This window comes from Callithrix jacchus, chromosome 10 (genome assembly GCF_049354715.1).
Source record: "Callithrix jacchus isolate 240 chromosome 10, calJac240_pri, whole genome shotgun sequence".
Taxonomy (NCBI): Eukaryota; Metazoa; Chordata; class Mammalia; order Primates; family Cebidae; genus Callithrix; species Callithrix jacchus.
Genome location: NC_133511.1, coordinates 124980767 through 125000880, shown reverse-complemented (window position 1 = coordinate 125000880; position 20114 = coordinate 124980767). Strand labels below are relative to the sequence as shown.

The window sequence follows — 20114 nt, the reverse complement described above, 5'->3', positions numbered from 1 at the left end:
GGCCTGAAAGTTCTCAGCTAGAAGGGCGATCATTCTAGACCATGTACCTGTCAGTCTGTGAAGTGAAAAACCTAGAGGGGAAGTGACTCACCTGAAGTCAGTGGCTGTTCACTGCCTTCAAAGCCTGACTTCCGGGTCTCTGGTGCCACCCCTCCTGCATCAGTGCTCTAGCCTGCGGCCTATGAAAATGTCTGGACACCGTCGATCCAGCCTTAAGACATTTTCATGGCCTTCTCTGGGGAGAGTCACTCATCAGTTAAACTTGTGCATTTTGCTCAAACCACTTATTAGGAAAACACAGAGGATTTCTTGTTTCTTTTCTCCAGGAGTTAGTAGTCTTGGCAAACACAGCTTTCCTTTTGGATTGGGTGATCTTTTCACATAATGTGGCAAGAGTACACTATCTCAGTCCTGTGTCCTGGAAGAATTGTAGAAGAGAAATGTAGTTATGGAGTAAGTTTAATAAGGAGAAAAAAGGTGATTTAGGACATGAGAAGGTGGGTGATGTCTAGCTTTAAAAAAGACAAGGGCACTTGGAGGTTGGGAGAAGGAGAGGAATTCACTTGGTTGAAATTCAGTGATTCTTCCTAGGCAATTGCAGTTATTATGTCTCCAGCTCTCAAATTTTATTGACATTTCCCAATCTGATTCTGGTTTGTTCTGGTTTGTGGTGTGAGTGTGTGTGTGTGTGTGTGTGTGTGTGTCTGAGAGAAGGTCTCACTGTTGCACAGGCTGGAATGCAGTGGTGTGATCGCAGCTTACTACAGCTTCAACTTCCCAGGCTCTGGTGATCCTCCCACCTTAGCCTCCTGAGTAGCTGGGACTGCAGGCACGCACCACCACTCCTGGCTAATTTTTGTAGAGATGGGGTTTCACCATGTTGCCCAGTCTGGTCTTGAACTCCTGGGCTCAAGCAATCCTGCTTCAGCCTTCCAAAGTGCCAGGATTATAGACGTGAGCCACCACACCTGGCCCCAATGTGTTTCTGGAGCTCCATGTTTCACTGAGTGCCAGTGCATCTGCAGGAGTTTATCAGACTTCACCACCTCAACTCAGTGCATTCAACCTATTCCAAATTTAACCCTTTGGCTCCTCCCCACCCAGGAATGTGCTTCTGCTTTCTCTCTGCGTTTGTAACAGCAGCCTGGCTAGAGCCCCAGCATCATTTCTAACTCTGCATTTCCCCAGAAATCCATCCTCTGCACGCAGTGGTAACTGAGACCTGATGAACTTTTTGTGTCTCCTACCTTCTGTCTGCTCCCTTTGCTGTCCTTGCTTAGACAGTGTAACAGGAGGTGGTTGTAGATCTTCTTGCCTTTTGTGTGTTCCTCCTAATTCATTCTATATCCTATTGCTGTGGATTTTTCAGATATTGGTAAATAAAATCCAAACTTGTTTGCATGGTCTAAACTTGAGTCCTGGCCTACCTTTTTATTTTATTTATTTATTTTTTTGAGATGGAGTCTTGCTCTGTCACCTTAGGCTGGAGTTCAGTGGTGCAATCTCAGCTCACTGCAACCTCCACCTCCTAGGTTCAAGCGATTTTCCTGCCTCAGCCTCCCGAGTAGCTGGGATTACAGGTGTGCGACACCATGCCCAGCTAATTTTTTGTATTTTTTTTAGTAGAGACGGGGTTTCACCATGTTGACCAGGATGGTCTCGATCTCTTGACCTCGTGATCCACCCGCCTCGGCCTCCCAAAGTGCTGGGATTACAGGCGTGAGCCACCGCGCCTGGCCAGTTTCATTTTTCAAGATAAAATTTTATTTACACTTTGTTTTTACTGGAAAGTTTGGTTCCTTGGGTGGCTGGCTTGCTGGCTTTCTTTTTCTTTCTTCCTTTTTAAACTAATACACTTAATTTTTTCTTCTTTTTTTTTTTTGAGATGGAGTCTTAATCTGTTGTCCAGGCTGGAGTGTAGTGGCATGATCTTGGCTCACTGCCACCTCCACCTCTTAAGTTCAAGTGATTCTCCTGCCTTAACCTCCCAAGTAGCTGGGACTACAGGCATATGCCACCACACCTGGCTAATTTTTTTTATGTTTTTAGTAGAGATGGGGTTTCACCATATTGGTCAGGCTGGTCTCAAACTCTTGATCTCATGATCCGCCCACTAGGCCTCCCAAAGTGATGGGATTACAGGCGGGAGCCACTGCATCCAGCCCTATACACTTAATTTTTTAGAGCAGTTTGTGTTTGTTTGTATAGAGATGGGGGATCTCACTGTGTTACCCAGGCTGGTCTTGAACTCCTGGGCTCAAGCGATCCTTCTGCCTCAGCCTCCTGAGTAGGTGGGGTTACAGGTGTGTGCCACTGGGCCCAGTTTTAGGGCAGTTTTTGGTTCACAGCAAAATTGAGCAGAAAGTCCGGAGAGTTCCCATATAACTCCCTGCCTGCACACAGTCACAGCCTTCCCCTTCCTCAGTATCCCCCACACAATGGCACGTTTCTTACAACTGAGCAACCTACATTGACATATTATCACTCAGTGTTCATAGCGTATTACAGGCTATTCTTGGTGTTGTGCATTCTGTGGTTTTCGGCCACCATATAATGACATGTGTCCACCATTGTACAGATGCTGCTTATGATGAGGTTACTTACAACAGGGTTATGCCCTGATAAACCGTCATAAATTGAAATGCATTTAATATATTGAATCTACTGAACAGCATAGCTTCGCCTAGCCTGCTTTTCATTTGCTCCGAACACCTACACAGTAACTCTCAGTTGGGCAAAATAACACAGTCTGTTTTTATAATAAAGTGTTAATGTCTTATGGAATTTATTAATTACTGTACTGAAAATGAAAAACAGAATGTTTTATGTGTGCTTGAAGTATACATGAAAGGTGCGATTCCGGTTCTCCCGAATCCGCACCACCTTTGCACTATTGTGTAGTTGAAGATTGTAAGTTGGACCATCTGTTGGAGACCGTCTGTAATATCATTCAGAATAGTTTCACTGCCTTAAAAATCCTGTATAGTTAATGTCTGTTTATCTGTCTTTTACTCCTAACCTCAGCCAATCACTGATCCTTTTTGCAGTCTCCATAGGTTTGGCTTTTCCAGAATATCATAGAATTGAAATCATATAGTAAGTAGTCTTTTCAGTTTGGCTTTTTTCACTTGATAGTATGCATTGAATTTCCCTGTGTTCATTCCCTCTCTCCTCTCTCCTCTCTCCTCCCTCCTTTCCTCTTGTCCTCCCTCCTCCCTTGTCTCTCCTCCTTCCTCTCCTCCCTCCTCCCTCTTCTCTCCTCCCTCTTCTCTCCTCCCTCCTCTCTCTTCTCTCCTCCCTCTTCTCTCCTCCCTCTTCTCTCTTCTCTCCTCCCTCCTCCCTCTTCTCTCCTCCCTCCTCCCTCTTCTCTCCTCCCTCCTCCCTCGTCTCTCCTCCCTCCTCTCTCCTCCCTCTTCTCTCCTCCCTCTTCTCTCCTCCCTCTTCTCTCCTCCCTCTTCTCTCCTCCCTCTTCTCTCCTCCCTCTTCTCTCCTCTCTCCTCCCTCCTCCCTCTTCTCTCCTCCCTCCTCTCTCCTCCCTCCTCTCTCCTCCCTCTTCTCTCCTCCCTCTTCTCTCCTCCCTCTTCTCTCCTCCCTCCTCTCTCCTCCCTCTTCTCTCCTCCCTCCTCTCTCTTCTCTCCTCCCTCTACTCTCTTCTCTCCTCCCTCCTCTCTCTTCTCTCCTCCCTTGTCTCTCCTCCCTCCTCTGTCCTCTCTCCTCCCTCCTCCCTCCTCTCTTCTTCCTCCTCCTCTTCTCTTCTCTTTCCTCCTCCTCTTCCTATTCTTCTAGATTTCTTTCTCTTACCCTTTCCTCCTCCTCCTCCTCCTCCTCCTCCTCCTTCTTCTTCTTCTTCTCTCTCTCTCTCTCTCTCTCTCTCTCTCTCTCTCTCTCTCTTTCTCTCTTTCTCTCTCTGTCCTCAGAGTCTCACTTTGTCGCCCAGTTTGGAGGATAATGGTACAATCTCAGGTCACTACAATTTCTGCCTCCAGGGTTCAAGCAGTTCTCCTGCCTCACCATCTCGAGTAGCTGGGATTACAGGCATGCACCACCACACTGGCTAATTTTTTTGTATTTTTAGTGGACACTGGGGTTTAGCACATTGGCCAGGCTGGTCTCAAACTCCTGATCTGATCTGCTCTCCTCGGCCTCCCAAGGTGCTGGGATTACAGGCGTGAGCCACCGTGCCTGGCCTCCCTGTGTCTTTCCATGGCTTGATAGCTCACTTCTTTTTAATACTGAGTAATACTCTGTTGTCTGGATATACCACAGTTTATTTATTCATTCACTTACTGAAGGACATCTGGGTTACTTCAAAGTTTTGGCAATTATGAATAAAGCTGCTCTAAACATTCACGTGCAGGTTTTCACTTATTTGGGTACATACTGAGGAGCATGATTGCTGGTCATATGGTAAGAATTATGTTTAGTTTTGTAACACACTGCAAACTCTTCCAGAGTGGCTGTACCATTTTGCATTCCTAACAGCAGTGAATGAGATTTCCTGTTATTCCATGTCCTCATTAGCATTTGGTGGTGTCAGCATTCTGGAGTTTGGTCATTCTGATAGGTATGTAATGGTATTTCATTTTAATTTGCAACTTTCTGTTGACATGATGTTGAAAATCTTTTCAGATGCTTATTTGCTGTCTGTATGTCTTCTTTGGTGAGATGTCTGGTCATGCCTTTTTCCTTTTCCTTTTTTTTTTTTTTTGAGACAGATTCTCACTTTGTTGCCCAGGATGGAGTGCAGTGGTATGATCTCAGCTTAGTAGCCAGGATTATAGGTGCCCACCACCACGCCTGGCTAATTTTTGTATTTTTGGTAGAGTTGGAGTTTCACCATGTTGGCCAGGCTGGTCTTGAACTCCTGACCTTAGGTGATCCACCTGCCTTGGCCTCCCAGAATGCTGAGAATTACAGGCATGAGCCACTGCAACCAGCTATATATTATTTTATTTTTTTTGAGGTGGAGTTTCACTCTTGTTGCCCAGGCTGGAGTGCGTTGGCACGATCTCACCTCATTGCAACCTCTGCCTCCTGGGTTCAAGTGATTCTCCTCCCTTAACCTCCTGAGTAGCTAGGATTACAGGTGCCTGCCATTATGCCGAGCTAATTTTTGTATTTTTAGTAGAGACAGGGTTTCACCATGTTGGCAAGGCTGATCTCGAACTCCTGACCTCAGGTAATTGGTCCATCTTGGCCTCCGAAAGTGCTGAGATTACAGGCATGAGCCACCATGCCTGGCCTCATTTTGTATTTTTTTTTTTTTTTTTGAGACAGAGTTTCACTCTTGTTACCCAGGCTGGAGTGCAATGGCGCAATCTCGGCTCACCGCAACCTCCACCTCCTGGGTTCAAGCAATTCTCCTGCCTCAGCCTCCCGAGTAGCTGGGATTACAGGCACGCGCCACCATGCCCAGCTAATTTTTGTATTTTTAGTAGAGACGGGGTTTCACCTTGTTGACCAGGATGGTCTCGATCTCTTGACCTTGTGATCCACCCGCCTCTGCCTCCCAAAGTGCTGGGATTATAGGCGTGAGCCACTGCGCCCGGCCTCATTTTGTATTTTTTTGTGGAGATGGGGTTTTACCATGTTGGCCAGGCTGGTCTCACTCAGGTGATCCACCTGCCTGGGCCTCCAAAGTGCTAGAATTACAGGCGTGAGCCACCACGTCTGGCCTAATTAATGTACCTTTTAATGATTCTTGAATCATAAAAGTAGTGATGTTGAAGATCTTTTCAGATGCTTATAAAGTCCTCTGACTTTATTCTCTTTCATTATTGTGTTGGCTATTCTAAGTCTTTTGCCTCTCCCTATGAACTTTATTTATTTTTTATTTTTTTGAGACGGAGTTTTGCTCTTGTTACCCAGGCTGGAGTGCAATGGCGTGATCTCGGCTCACCGCAACCTCCACCTCCTGGGTTCAAGCAATTCTCCTGCCTCAGCCTCCCGAGTAGCTGGGATTACAGGCGTGCGCCACCACGCCCAGCCCACCAGTTGACTTTTATGTATTAACCTTGTATCTTGTAGTCCTTGTATATAGTCTCTTATTAGTTCCAGCAATTTTTTTTTTTGGTCAGTTCTTTCTGATTTTCTACATAGACAATCGTGTCATCTACAAACAAAGTTTTATTTCTTTCTTCCTTCCTAATCTGTATACTTTTTTTTCTTTGAGACAGAGTCTTACCGTGTTGTCCAGGCTGGAGTTCAGTGGCATCATCTCAGCTCACTGCAACCTCTGCCTCCCAGGTTCAAGCAGTTCTCTGCCTCAGCCTCCCGAGTAGCTGGGATCACAGGCGCAGTCATCATGCCTCACTAATTTTTGTATTTTTAGTAGAGACAGTGTTTCACTGTCCTGACCTGGCTGGTCTTGAATTCCTGACCTTATGATCCATTCGTCTCAGCCTCCCAAAGTGCTGGGATTATAGGTGTGAGCCATGGTGCGTGGCCCCTAATCTGTACATGTTTAATTTCCTTATCCTGTTTTATTAGTTAGGACTTCCTATGATGTTGAAAAAAGTGGTGAGAGGGAACATTGTTACCTGATTCCTGTCCTTAGTGGAAAAGCTGTGACTTTCTAAGTATGATGTTAGCTGTAGATTTTTTTTAATAGATGTTCTTTATCAAGTTGAGGAAGTTCCTCTCTATTCTTCATTTTCTGAGAGTTATTTACTATGATTGGGTGTTGGCTTTTGTCAGGTGCTTTTTCTCGCATTTTACTGATATGATTGTGTGATTTTTCTTCTTTAGCCTGTTGATGTGGTAGATTATATTAATGGATTTTATTTTTTGAGACAGAGTCTCACTCTGTCACCCACGCTGGAGTGGAGTGGCATGACCTTGGCTCTCTGCAACCTCCACTCCCTGGGTTCAAGCAATTCTGATGCCTCAGCCACCTGAGTAGCTGGGATTACAGGTGTGTACTAAAATTTGTATTTTTAGTAGAGACAGGGTTTCACCATGTTGGCCTGGCTGATCTTAAACTCCTGACCTCAAGTGATCCACCTGCCTCAACCTTCCTAAGTGCTGGGATTACAGGCATGAGCCACCACATCCAGCCTATTAGTTGATTTTTGAATATTTAATCTGTAGTCCTATGGTGAGGTCTGTCTTTTGGTGAGCCTGTGCACCTAGACTGTGAACTTTCCCGTTTTTCTTAGTTTTCCTCCTCCCTTAGGTGGGACAGGATGGCCAGAGGGGGCTGGAATTGTATATTTCCCTTCTTCCAGGAAGGTTTGACTCTGAGAAAATCCCAACAGGTCAGGCGCTGGTAAAATAATTTCTCCTGATGGCAGACCTTGTTAAGAACACATATTTAAAAATGGTTCACTTGCCTCTTCCTCTGCTGGAAGCATGAAGGGATTTTTTTTACCCCCAGTCTTCATTCTAAGGAACTGGTGGAACTCCTAGAGATAAAACTCATCAAAGGATGGGGCTCCCCAGTAATTGGGTCCCCTTGGAGTTTTAAACTCCCACAGTTGTCCACACTGAGCCTCCAGCCATTTTTTAGTTATAGTTAAAGTTTTCCTACCCTTAAGACGGATTTAGTGGAGGATTTTGCCCCAGTAAATTGTGATTCTCTGTATCTGTCTGTCTGTCTGTCTGTCCAGTTTGAGGGGCAGCAGTTTCCCTCTTGAGCTTATTTCTTTGAGAGTTGATTTTTCAGTTCACTCAGCTTTTTGCATGTTGTTAGGATCAGGTGACGACTTCTAAACTTACATGCTGGACTGGAAACCAGAAGGTTGAGTGGCATTTCTTTTCTTTTTTTTTTTTTTTTGGAGACAGGGTCTTGCTCTGTTGCCCAGGCTGGAGTGCAGTTGCGGGACCATAGCTCACTGCAGCCTGGAACTCCTCGGGTCAAGCGATCATCCCACCTCAACCTCCTCATTAACTGGGACTACAGGCATGTGCCACTGTGCCCAGCTAGGAGTAGAATTTCAATAATAATAATAATAATAATAAAAGCACTTCTGCTGTTTATCATATATTGCTTTCAGTGATGTCCACGTTCTTCCTGTTTTCCCCTCCAGTGGAGTCCTGTCAGCCTGTCTGGCCTCTTTCCAGGATCTCTCCATTCTCTGTCAGCTGGCAACGAATCTCCCCATTCTGCTGTGTGGTTGGGGCATAACGCTTATCTTTAGTTTTCCCATTTAGATCGCAATCATGTCTTTCATAATGTATTTACATATCTTAATGTGCCTAGTACTCTTTTTGTCAAGTATTGACTGGGAGTCAGCCTAGGCTAGAAGGCGTGCAAGCACTCTATGAGAAAGTGGGAGGGAGTACTGCTGACCGTGCTTAGTGGAAGGACCTCCTAGATGGGAAGGGTAGGTAGAGAAGCATGCTATGTTCCGAGGACTGTGGCTTGAAATTTGTATTTTAGGAACACTTTCTGAGGTGGTCTGGGGAATATCTTAGAGGGGAGAGGGGACCAAGAAGCTGAGAGACCAGAGACGAGCCTGCTGTAGTGGGGGATGGATGAGGATGTATATTTGGGCAGGAGCAATGAGAATGGAAAGGAGGAGAGACTTCGGGAGATAGGAAGAGGACCAGGCCATTGGAAACAAGGAAGATTTTGAGCCTGGGTGAGTGGCAAAAAGGCACTACTGTTAGCTGAAGTAGCCAAATCAGGAGGAAGAAATTATTTTGGAAGGAAAAGATGATACGTTGGGAATCAAGCTAGAGAACAAATTGGTGTTCAAATTTTGGGGAAGGGAAAATAGGTAAAAACTGCAGAAAGAATCATGGAAAAAGTAGAATAGTGGGGTGATTTTATCCCCCCGATTTGGTAAGGTTTGAACATGTTTTTATTGTTACCATGGCGGGGGTGGCACAGCTGGTGTCTAGTGTATAGAGGGCAGGGTTGCTGCTAAACATTGCTACAGTGCACAGGGCAGACTTGCCCCTCAGCAAAGAATGACCTGGCCCCAGATACGAAGCATCAAGGCTGAGACATACTGGAGTAGAATTACTAAGACTGAGCTTTACCCTTTCTTCCTTCCGGCATCCTCTTAAAGATTAACCTTTGCTTTGCAATTGGTGCTGATAAGTGAACAGCATAAGATCTCATGCAGTCTTCACAGAAACCTCTGTTAGATGCTGCTGTATTATTTTATGGTGTGAAAACAGGCTTGGAGGCATGCCCAAGGTCACACAGCTATTTTGTGCAGAGTCAGCACTCTACCTGGGTTGGACTGTTCTTTTTTTTTTTTTGAGGCAGGGTTTTACTGTGTTGCCCAGCCTGGAATGCAGTGACATGATTATGGTTCATTGCAGCCTTGACCTCTCAGGCTCATGCAGTCACCCACCTCAACCTCCCAAGTACATGGGACCAGAGGCTCATGCCACCATGCCTGGCCAATTTTTTTTATTTTTTATTTTTTTGAGGCGGACTCTCTCTCTGTGGGCCAGGTTGGAATACAGTGGTGTGATCTCAGCTCACTGCAACCTCTGCCTCCCAGGTCCAAGTGATTTTCCTGCCTTAACCTCCCAAATAATAGTTGGGACTACAGGCGTGAGCCACCATACCCGGCTAATTTTTTGTACATATATATTTTTAAATTTTTTGTATTTTTAGTAGAGATGGGGTTTTACTGTGTTAGCCAGGATGGTCTTGATCTCCTGACCTCATGATCTGCCTGCCTTGGTCTCCCAAAGTGCTGGGATTACAGGTGTGAGCCTCCATACCCGGCCCTGCCTGGCTGATTTCAAAAAAAAATTTGTAGTGATTGGGTCTTGTTATGTTGCCTACACTGGTGTCCAGCTGCTGGGCTCAAGCAATCCTTTCAGCTTGACCTCCTGACGTGTTGAGATAGGTTATAAGTGTTAGCCACTGTGCCTGGCCTCGCCTGTTCTTTTAATGGTACCTGCTGGCTTTTCTTGTGTTCAGAGAGCTGGGAGTTAAGACCTTCCTGATTAGTCCACATAGATGCTGATGTTTTACTGCAGCACTTTTTTTTCTACCTGAGCCGTAGCTGCAATTTGAATTTTATATGGTTAGAAGAAATTTTTCAAAAATCTGCTTATTTTCCTTCTGCTGTAAATTCAGTAGCTGTTCTGATGTTTTGCTGTATTCTCTTTTCTATGTACCCAGCCCTGTGGCTTAAAGACCACTTTTTTGCTGAGGCACTCGTTATATTGTGAATTTTTTTTTCTAGTCATTTTGACTTTTAGATGATATTCATGAAACTGCCTGCTGTATTTTCTCCTGGGTCCAGGCCCTCAGCCGTGGGGCCTGAACCCTGTATGTGATGGACTGGGTGCCCTGTGACTTAAAGACTTAAACTTTGGGCTGGGCGCGGTGGCTCAAGCCTGTAATCCCAGCACTTTGGGAGGCCGAGGCGGGTGGATCACGAGGTCGGCAGATCGAGACCAACCTGGTCAACATGGTGAAACCCCGTCTCTACTTAAAATTACAAAAAATTAGCTGGGCACAGTGGCGTGTGCCTGTAATCCCAGCTACTCAGGAGGCTGAGGCAGGAGAATTGCCTGAACCCAGGGGGCGGAGGTTGCGGTGAGCCGAGATCGCGCCATTGCACTCCAGCCTGGGTAACAAGAGCAAAACTCAGTCTCAAAAAAAAAAAAAAAAAAAAAAAAAAAGACTTAAAGTTTGCAGAGGTTTCAGTGACTTATTTGCTTTTCAGCAAAATACAGTTGGTTTGGTAACCTCTTATCGTAATTTACTAGGTGGAGGTCGGGCGCGGTGGCTCATGCCTATAATCCCAGCACTTTAGGAGGCCGAGGCAGCTGGATCACGAGGTCAAGAGATCGAGACCATCCTGGTCAACAAGGTGAAACCCCGTCTCTACTAAAAATACAAAAAATTATCTGGGCATGGTGATACGCACCTGTAGTCCCAGCTACTCGGGTGGCTGAGGCAGGAGAATTGCTTGAACCCAGAAGGCGGAGGTTACAGTGAGCCGAGATCATGCCATTGCACTCCAGTCTGGGTAACAACAGTGAAACTCCGTCTCAAAAAAAAAATTTACTAGGTGGAAATCTTTGTGTTATAGATTGGAGCAAACAGTTCCTCAGGTTTGTCATCTTCCTGACCATTCATTCAGCTGACTTACACACATGAATCCCAAAATATCCCCGTTGCTGAAAATGATAGGGAAAAACCCAAATAATTAAAAATAGGTGTTTGACATTAGAGATGGCGTGTGTGTGTGTGTAGGTATGTATGTATGTTCCTTTTTTTTTGAGATGGGGTCTCACTCTGTTGCCCAGGCTGTAGTATAGTGGTGTGATTTCAGCTCACTTTCAGCTTCCGCCTCCTGTGTTTAAGCAGTTCTCTTGCCTCAGCCTCCTGAGTAGCTGGGACTATAGGCACTGACCACCACGCCCAGCTAATTTTTGTATTTTTAGTAGAGACGGGGTTTTACTATGTTGGCCAGGGTAGTCTCGAACTCCTGACCTCAAGTGATCTCCCCACTTCAGCCTCCTAAAATGCAGGAATTACAGGTGTGAGCCACTGTGCCTGGCCTAGAGATGGCATATTTCAAGACCTTGGGCAGCTTACTAAGTTGTATCACTGTAACATGTAGCACGGATTTTTCTTGGCTTTAGAGTATTGTAGAATGTAACAGCCATTTAATAACCTCTTTTTTTTTTGTTTCTCTTTTTGAGACAGAGTTTCACTCTGTCACCCAGGCTAGAGTGCAGTGGTGCAATCTTGGCTCACTGCAACATCCACCTCCTGGGTTCAAGCAATTCTCCTGCCTCAGCCTCCTGAGTAACTGGGATTACAGGTGTGCGCCACCATGCCCAGCTAATTTTGTATTTTTATAGAGATGGGGTTTCACCATGTTCGTCAATTTGGTCTTGAACTCCTGACCTTAGATGATCTGTCCGCCTCAGCCTCCCAAAATGCTGGGATTACAGGTATGAGCCTCTGTGCCTGGCCAGAATTTTATAATTTTATAACCTGTGTATTTGATGTAAATGCTGAAGCACTGGAGCATTATTCATAATGTTTATACTTTTTTTTTTGAGATGGAGTTTTACTCTTGTTGCCCAGGCTGGAGTGCAATGGCGGGATCTTGGCTTACTGCAACCTCTACCTCCTGGGTTCAAGCGATTCTCCTGCCTCAGTTTTTCAAGTAGCTGGGATTACAGGCATGCACCACCGTGCCTGGCTAATTTTGTATTTTTAGTAGAGATGGGGTTTCACCATGTTGGCCAGGATGGTCTCGATCTCTTCACCTCATGATCTGCCCGCTTTGGCCTCCCAAAGTGCTGGGATTGCAGGTGTGAGCCACCGCGCCCAGCCATATTTAAGGTGTTCTATATGTAAGATCATTTTGTCTACAAACAAGGATAATTTAACTTCATTTCCAATTTGGATGCCTTTTATTTCTTTCTCTTGCCTAGTTGTTCTGGCTATCCTTAGAAGCTGAAGTGAATCTTTTAATTTTTGATTAACAATTTATGTAAAATAACCTCTTTATACTGCTTATTATTCCCTTAGTATTCTGTTTTAATGAATCATGAGTTGGTTAGTGATGCCTGCACCACTGGGTCTGGAGGGCAGGGGTGAGAATTTCTACCAGCAGGTACTTCCTGCTCTTTTCTGTTTCCTTCCTTTCATTGTGTTGAATGTGGAATAAGTGTGTTATTGTCACCATATTTGAGATTTGCTTGAATATCTCGTGCCTCTCATATATGTGTGTGTGTGTGTGTGTGTATATAAATTAATTAATTAATTTCGAGATGGAGTTTTGCTCTTGTCCCAGGTTTGAGTGCACTCCAACCTCTACCTCCTGGGTTCAAGCAATTTTTCTGCCTCAGCCTCCCCAGTAGCTGGGATTACAGGCATATGCTACCATATCTGGCTAATTTTTGTATTTTTAGTAGAGCCAGGGTTTCACCATGTTGGCCAGAGTAGTCTTGAACTCCTTCCCTCAAGTGATCTGCCTGCCTCGACTTCCCAGAGTGCTAGGATTACAGGCATGAGCAACCATGTCCAGCCCATGCCGATCATATTTAATTATGACTTATAAAGCTGATATGCCAGATGATAAAATGTTTGTGGTTTAAAAACTTCTTACAAATCTTTGAGCGCTCCTAAGGTTTTACGTGGGAGGATATTTTTGATTAATTATATGATAAATTGGACTGTTATATTTTTGCTACCATTTCTGGCATTTCTTCCCACCAGATTTTATTGTCCCTAATCATATTATTTGACTCATTGGTAACTGGCTTTTTTTCTACTTAAGTTTTCAGTTTGGGTTATTGCTGCCAATTATGTTGCTTCATTTATTTTGACTGTCACTAAAAAATAATTGACAATTTATTCACTAAGACCTGTTGAACAATAGAGGCTTCAGGTAATACAAAACAGATGAAGGGTTTCCGGGTTGTGAGCTTGTTTCTGGCCAAGCTAGTCTGCTTTCCTTCTTTAGCAGTACGGGAGTAAGCTTTGAATCAGGTTACACAATTTAGAACAGTACTTCATCTGTTTGCTTTTGCATTTGACTGAGATTTCCAGAGTATGTGACCGGAAGAAAAACTAGGGCTTTTAACTCTGTTTTAATGCCTGTTCTGTTGCTTAGTAGCCAGAAACTTACATTGGCTGTGACCAGACACGGCAGGGGGATTCTGCTAAGCCACGCAGTTGAGGCGCCACCCCAAGTTTAGCAGAGAGGTTAAGGCTGATTTTTGTTCCTTGGATCTATACACTGTCGGCCTGCTTCACAGCTTGCTTTGGGAAAACAAGAACCTTGGGTTCTCTTTTATTTTTGTTCTTTTTTTTTTTTTAATAGAGTCTCGCGCTGTCGCCAGGCACCAGGCTGGAGTGCAGTGGCGCGATCTCGGCTCACTGCAACCTCCGCCTCCCGGGTTCAAGCAATTCTCCTGCGTCAGCCTCCCCAGTAGCTGGGACTACAGGCATGCCCCACCAGGCCCAGCTAATTTTTGTATTTTTTTAGTAGAGACGGGGTTTCACCATGTTGGCCAGGATGGTCTCAATCTCTTGACCTCGTGAACTGCCTGCCTTGGCCTCCCAAAGTGCTGGGATTATAGGCGTGAGCCACTGTGCCCGGCCTTTATTTTTGTTCTTCTTAACTAAGGTAGACAACCTTCTGGGAAAATAGATCCTGACTTTGCTGTCTTGTTCCTAGACACTCATGATGGTTTTTGATTTTAAGTAACCTTTGAAAAAACTTCTTAAATATATCTTACTTAAATCTGGGGAAAATTGTTTGTGTTAGAAGCACATTCATATTTTTTAATTGGTAAGAAAAAAAACGAGAGTTCACATACCATACAATTCACCCATTTAAATTATACAATCCAGTGGCTTTTAGTGTAGTCACAGATACTGACAGCTGTTACCATGGTCAATTTTATTTATTTATTTATTGAGACGGAGTTTTGCTCTTGTTACCCAGGCTGGAGTGCAATGGCATGATCTCGGCTCACCGCAGCCTCCGCCTCCTGGGTTCAGGCAGTTCTCCTGCCTCAGCCTCCTGAGTAGCTGGGATTACAGGCATGCACCACCATGCCCAGCTAATTTTTTGTATCTTTAGTGGAGACGGGGTTTCACCATGTTGACCAGGATGGTCTCGATCTCTTGACCTCGTGATCCACCCACCTCAGCCTCCCAAAGTGCTGGGATTATAGGCTTGAGCCACCATTGCCGGCCTACCATGGTCAATTTTAAAATGTTTTCATCTTTCAAAAAGAAACCTTGTTTCCTTTAGCTATCATCCTCTACCCCTGAGTACCCCCTCCCCACCAAATCCTGGCAGCCAGTAATGGACTTCATCAATTTTCTTGTTCTGACATTTCATATGAATGGAATCATGTAACATGCGGTCTTTTGTGACAGTCTTCTTTCACTTAGCATAATTTTTTTTTTTGAGACGGAGTTTTGCTGTTGTTACCCAGACTGGAGTGCAATGGCATGATCTCAGCTCACCACAACCTCCGCCTTCTGGGTTCAAGCAGTTCTCCTGCCTCAGCCTCCCGAGTAGCTGGGACTACAAACGCGCACCACCATGCCCAGCTATTTTTTGTATTTTTAGTAGAGACAGGGTTTCACCTTGTTGACTAGAATGGTCTCCATCTCTTGACCTCATGATCCACCCACCTCGGCCTCCCAAAGTGGTGGTGATGGTAGCACAGTGTGAATGTACTTAATGCCACTGAACTATAAATTTTAAAATTGGTAAAATGGTATTTCTGATGCTGCTTATTTTACTACAGTTTTATTTATTTTTATTTTTTTCAGACAGCTGGAGTACAGTGGCGCTATCTCTGCTAACTTCAACCTCCGCCTCCCACCCACAAGAGATTCCTCCTGCCTCAGCCTCCCAAGTAGCTGGGATTATAGGCCTAAGCAACCACGCCCGGCCAGCATAATGTTTTGAAGTTTCCTGTTGTAGTATATATCAGTACTTCATTCTTTTTTTATTAAAGCTATGGTAAAATAAGGCCAAGCACAGTGGCTCACACCTGAAATCCTAGCACTTTGGGAGGCCGAGGTGGGTGGATCACCTGAAGTCAAGAGTTTGAGACCAGTGTGGACAACATGGCAAAACCTCATCTCTACCAAAAATACAAAAATTAGCTGGGCATGGTGGCATCTGCCTATAATCCCAGCTACTTGGGAGGCTGAGGCAGGAGGAATCTCTTGTGGGTGGGAGGCGGAGGTTGAAGTTAGCAGAGATAGCGCCACTGTACTCCAGCTGTCTGAAAAAAATAAAAATAAATTAAATAAAACTGTAGTAAAATAAGCAGCATCAGAAATACCATTTTACCAATTTTAAAATTTATAGTTCAGTGGCATTAAGTACATTCACACTGTGCTACCATCACCACCATCCGTCTCCAGAATGATTTCATCTTCCCAAACTGAAATTTTGTACCCATTAAACTTAAACCAACTCCCCATTTCCACCTAATTACCCTTATTTAAAAAAATTCATTAGCTCAGTCAGAATCTGTTTTCAGTTGTAAGCCACTACATTTGTAGTGATTTGTTAAGTGATAGGACATGGAGACATTTGTGTCATAGGTTAAAGAGAGTAGTCCTGAGATAAGGTGATTTTGCAGCTCACACAGCTACTATGACACCTTTATTTTTGAGATATGAGTCTCGCTCTGTCGCCCATGTTGGATAGAGTGGCACGATCTTGGCTCACTACAACCTCCACCTCCCAGGTTTCAGCGATTATCCTGCCTCAGCCTCCCAAGTAGCTGGGATTACAGGTGCCTGCCACCATACCGGGCTAATTTTTGTATTTTTAGTAGAGACAGGGTTTCACCATGTTGGCTAGGCTGGTGTCAAAATCCCGATCTCAGGTGATCCACCCTCCTTGGCCTCCCAAAGTGCTGGGATTACAGGCATGAGCCACCGCGCCCGGCCCTCTATGACATCTTTAATGTGGCACATGGTGCTCTCCAGCTTTGCCTCCTGTCTCTGACAACTCTATGATTAGTTACAAGCAAGGACTCTGAAGCTGTGTGCCTGGATTTGATTCCTGGTTTAGCTACTTACTTGGTGTGTGTGATTAGAGTATTGAGGTTTCCTGTTTCATCTGAAGGCCCTAGAGAACAGTTAATGTTGCAAGTTTTTGAAAAAGCTGCTAGTCAAAACCAGTTGACAGATTTTTAGTAACAGTAGCATAGACGATCTTGGAACTATTAATATATGTCAAATGAAAGAGGAAGGTTTAAATATTACCTCAAGATTTTAATGGGAGGCTGAGGCGGGCGGATCATGAGGTCAAGAGATTAAGACCATCCTGGCCAACATGGTCAAACTGTGTCTCTATTAAAAAATACAAAAATTAGCTGGGCGTGGTGGCGTGTGCCTGTAGTCCCAGCTACTCGGGAGGCTGAGGCAGGAGAACTGCTTGAACCTGGGAGGTGGAGGTTGAAGTGAGCCGAGATCATGCCACTGCACTCCAGCCTGGAGCCTGGCAACAGAATAAGACTCTGTCTCAAAACAAAAAAGATTGTAACCTACTAGTTACAGAAATATAATGGAGATTTTGGATTCTAGAAGAATATGAGTTTGCGGGTATGTGGGAAGGAGGTTTCTTTGTTCTCAATTTCAGAACTTTCCCCACCTCTAATCTAGAAAAACAGATAGGGAATTAGTCTGTTTTTAATGCGACTGGTGGAGTTAATTGAGAGAATAAATTGAGACAAGATAACAGTTGTATAACCCTGACTTTTCATCCATATTTAGCCAAGAAGAGTGATTTAGCTCACCTTCAATGCAGATACTTACTGTCCTCTTACTTCCCACAGAGGTGGCCTTAGCAACATGCTGTTCCAGTGCTCTCTACCTGACACCACAGCCACTGTTGGTGACGAGCCTCGGAAAGTGCTCCTGCGGCTGTACGGAGCGATTTTGCAGATGGTGAGTCGGTAGGCTACTTTGGGAGGGGGGGCCTGTTACCATTTTAAATCCTCTGTCCTCAGATACCTGGAAAGAGATTTTAAACACTTACTGGTGTTACTAACGATATTTAAGTATATCGCTTTTACTTTAATTGGGCTGCACAACTTGGTTTGCATTCTAAGTTAATTCCTGTTTTTTAGTTATTATTTATTAGTAAACTAGTATGAATATTCCCAGTTTTACATCCAGAGAAGGTACAACGTTGGTTAAATCTTTAATAATGCTTGATGATTCTTGGTTCTACATATTGATTAAAATTTTCAACTCATATTTAGATTGTAAAATTCTAATGTGGAGAAGGTATTGTTTTTATAACATAATCAAAAAGATCTTAGTTAACAAAGTATGATCTCAACGAAGCTGAATTTAGTAACTGTTTCTCTGAGATTTCTTTAAAACTTTGAATAGTTTGTTGCAGTAAAAAAAAAAGAATTAGATTATTTACGTAATACAAAAATTTAGAAAGATTATTTTTAAATTTTAGTATTACGTAAATAATCTAATTCTTTTTTTTTTTTTTGAGACGGAGTTTCGCTCTTGTTACCCAGGCTGGAGTGCAATGGCGCGATCTCAGCTCACCGCAACCTCCGCCTCCTGGGTTCAGGCAATTCTCCTGCCTCAGCCTCCTGAGTAGCTGGGATTACAGGCATGTGCCACCGTGCCCAGCTAATTTTTTTTGTATTTTTAGTAGAGACGGGGTTTCATCATGTTGACCAGGATGGTCTCTCGATCTATTGACCTCGTGATCCACCCACCTCGGCCTCCCAAAGTGCTGGGATTACAGGCTTGAGCCACCGTACCTGGCCAAATAATCTAATTCTTAATTAAAGTACCTATTAAATTATCCAGTTATAGGATGTCCCAACTTGTCTGGGTTTATTATTATTATTATTATTATTATTAATGTCACACATTTACTATTTCATTGACCCCCAAAGAAATGTTTGGTTGATGTATTTCTTTTTTTTGAGACGAAGTTTTGCTCTTGTTGCCCAGGCTGGAGTGCAATGGGGCAATCTTGGCTCACTGCAACCTCTGCCTCCTGGGTTCAAGCGATTCTACTGCCTCAGCCTTCCAAGTAGCTGGGTTTACATATATCACTATGCCGACTAATTTTGTATTTTTATTTATTTATTTATTTAAAATTTTATTTAATTTTTGAGATGGAATCTCACTGTGTTGCCCAGGCCGGAGTGCAGTGGTGCAATCTCAGCTCACTGCAACCTCTGTCTCCCAGGTTCAAGCGATTCTCCTGCCTCTGCCTCCCAAGTACCTGGGACTACAAACACATGCCACCACATCTGGATAATTTTTTATTTTTAGTAGAGATGGGGTTTGTTCATGTTAGTCAGGCTGGTCTCGAACGCCTGACCTCAAGTGATCCACCCACCTTGGCCTCCCAAAGTGCTGGGACAGGCGTGAGGCACTGCGCCTGGCCAAGTTGATGTATTTCTGTGGTAGGATTTCTTTTTTTTTCCTGAGACAGAGTCTGGCTCTGTCGCCTAGGCTGGAGTGCAGTGGCGCAATCTTGGCTCAGTGCAACCTCTGCCTCCCGGGTTTAAGCAATTCTCCTGCCTCAGCCTCGTAAGTAGCTGGGATTACAGGCATGCGACCACGCCTGGCTAATTTTTGTATTTTTAGTAGAGACAGGGTTTTACCATGTTGACCAGGCTGATCTCAGACTCCTGATCTCAGGTGATCTGCCTGCTTTGGCCTCTCAAAGTGCTGGGATTACAGGTATGAGCCCTCACACCTGGCCTGTGGTAGGATTTTGATACCTGTTTTAATCTTCTTTGGAAGAGCCCCCTTTTTTTTTTTGAGGCAGAGTCTCACTCTGTCACCAGGCTGTAGTGCAGTGGCACAATCCCGGCTCACTGCAACTTCCATTTTCCGGTTTCAAGCAATTCTCCTGCCTCAGCTTCCTGAGTAGCTGGGACTACAGGCATATACCATCACGCCTGGCTAATTTTTTTGTATTTTTAGTAGAGATGGGGTTTCACTATGTTGGCTAGGATAGTCTCAATCTCTTGAACTCGTGATGCACCCACCTTGGCCTCCAAAAGTGCTGGGATTACAGGTGTGAGCTACCGCGCCCGGCCTGGAAGGGCCCATTTTCATCTTAATGAAATAGAGCAATTTTCAAACTAAATTTTTTAAGAGACCAGTCTATTTCAGCTCAATCTAAAAAGCAGTTATACCCATGTCTCTGATATTTGATAATATATTTAGAAATATTAAAGTTCAAATTGGCAGTCTAGATGTTAATTCATTAAAAAAATTATCATAACGTGAAGAAACCCTTTTATTGGATAGCTTTTCCTTGACTCAGGCTGTGAAAATGGTTAAGATCTAAAAATGCTGGGAACAAGTTAGCATGTTTGAAGGTACATAGCTGTTCTACAAATGTGTGCACTTGCTAAGGACATCTGATGTCACTTTGTAATTAGGTACAGATAGCTGGCATCCAGCTAGGCCCACGGTTGATCCTAACTGAAAACACTGACCCCTTGCTGTTAATACACAAGCAGAGAAGATTCTTGTGTTCACCATGCAGCTTGGTTTTAAATTTGATCAAGTTACAGTTTCAAAGTACAATTTTTGAAATATTTAATTGTGATTTTGGCACTTTTACTGATGAGCCTGTGTTTTTTGAGATAGGGTGTCACTTTGTCACTCAGGTTGTAGTGCAGTGGCACAATCA

The 20114-nt window shown here is 44.1% G+C and overlaps 1 protein-coding gene across 12 annotated transcripts in view; it reads left to right on the top strand.

Annotated features, from left to right (window-relative positions):
- Positions 1-20114, top strand: part of CHKA (choline kinase alpha) — a 67194-nt gene that overhangs the window by 2210 nt on the left and 44870 nt on the right. For 11 of the 12 annotated variants that reach the window (XR_004730782.3, XR_013523543.1, XR_004730781.3 and 8 more), the window contains exon 2: positions 17260-17371. Coding sequence is in view for 5 of the 12 variants with exons in the window: in XM_035263545.3 (XP_035119436.1) it covers positions 17260-17371 (112 nt within the window). In the remaining 7 variants the exon portion in view is untranslated. Of the gene's footprint in view, positions 1-10683; positions 10788-17259; positions 17372-20114 lie in introns of all 12 variants that reach the window. The other variant, XM_078341596.1, reaches the window with a different exon arrangement.